The sequence below is a fragment of the Etheostoma spectabile genome, chromosome 23 (assembly GCF_008692095.1).
Source record: "Etheostoma spectabile isolate EspeVRDwgs_2016 chromosome 23, UIUC_Espe_1.0, whole genome shotgun sequence".
NCBI lineage: Eukaryota > Metazoa > Chordata > Actinopteri > Perciformes > Percidae > Etheostoma > Etheostoma spectabile.
In genome coordinates, this window is record NC_045755.1 from 9,613,419 (window position 1) to 9,614,868 (window position 1,450).

The window sequence follows — 1,450 nt, forward strand, 5'->3', positions numbered from 1 at the left end:
AAAAAGAATACTGAAAGACTTAGTCACCAGAGGATGTTTTAATGTCAGTATTATATTTTAGCTAAACTAATCATACTGTGGTTTGACATTAATTCAATCTTCCGGAAGCTAGAACTTGTATGTGTCTGCTTTGAAGTACATCTACAGAATGACTTTGGCTGTGTGACTAACTACCACCATGTCTTTGGCATGGTTTACTAGAGCTGATGTCCATTTGTAAGCAAACAATCATTCTATGTGTCCAGATTCTTAAACGTTCTTTCCTTTTACTTATGTCATTAGTAAAATAAAGAAATTTTATAGGTAATATAACTTAACTTCCCGTTAGCTTTGAACTTTATTAGTTGCTCTTACCATTTATCCTACCCCTCAAACCCTACCATCTGGCAAACACCAAACAGTCAGATGTGGAAAACAAAGCTGTAGCAAAGTTGACGTTTCAGTAATCAATTCACGTGTTGAAATATTCATGTTGTGCTTTTGGTTTTTTTTCTTTCAGATTTTTACATTGAACATTTGTCTAAAGCAGACTGTGGGCGTCACACTGCTGCATATCATCTCGGTACCATCAGAAGGGCTGCACGTGAGGTCGCACACCTGTCAAAGTCTCGCGTCACTACCGTTTTCAACCATAAACAAATGTAGCTAATTGGAGTGTACTTTGTCTGCCTAGGGTCGTTCAGTCAGGCAACGTCACATTCCTATACATCACAAGTGTGGTGCAGAGTAGATTATCTACTTCAATACTCACGCTTATAATGAATTTTGATTTGTTTCCCAGTTGCATCACGTTAAAGTAGGGAAAAGAAGATAATTCAGTCCTACCTATTATACCAGTGTGGGCTTTGTGGCCCAGTTTTGTCCGCAGCACCTCGTCTGCCTCCGGGGACTATCGGTGGGATGAAAACCCTCCTAGGTCCGTTTCCACCGACCGACACGTCCGAGTAAAACAGTTTACTGTAAACGTACAAGCCCGAGAACATGGCAAACACCGTGCACAAGATTAGTGCACGAATGTAACGCCGCATTTTGGAGTTTGAAAACGCAACTTGGAGCTAAAGTCATGACACAGAAACTAGCTTATAGTAAAATAACGACGAAGCTCCTCGTAATGGTAACGCACTTCCGGCCAGCGTTTAAAAAATAAAACTTTTCAGGCGTTGTAATTACGCCCTCTGGCGGTCTGGCAAAGCAAGTTTCTTTACATTTCTTACTATTCAAGCTTTTTAAACAATTATACATATTAGCTGTATTCACTTGCTTGTTTGATCTGAAGTTAGTGAGTTAGTGTCTTCTCTAATAGAACAGATTGGGAAGAATATACAAGATTGAATACCAATTGCAGGCTATGCCACTAGATAATACTATTTAACAATGTAAATACTGTGTGACAGTTTAACAGTGTGGAAAAAAACATAAAACAAATGTTCCATAGCTGTCACGCTGATGT

The 1,450-nt window shown here is 39.1% G+C and overlaps 1 protein-coding gene across 1 annotated transcript in view; it reads right to left on the bottom strand.

The window, feature by feature from the left end:
- The window catches only part of gxylt1b (glucoside xylosyltransferase 1b), an 8,977-nt gene extending 7,572 nt beyond the window's left edge, over window positions 1–1,405 (bottom strand). Inside the window, exon 1 of the mRNA XM_032505696.1 lies at window positions 826–1,405. Within this exon, the coding sequence (XP_032361587.1) occupies window positions 826–1,028 (203 nt within the window). The 5' untranslated portion in view covers window positions 1,029–1,405. The remainder of the gene's footprint in view (window positions 1–825) is intronic.
- Window positions 1,406–1,450: the final 45 nt, after the last annotated feature.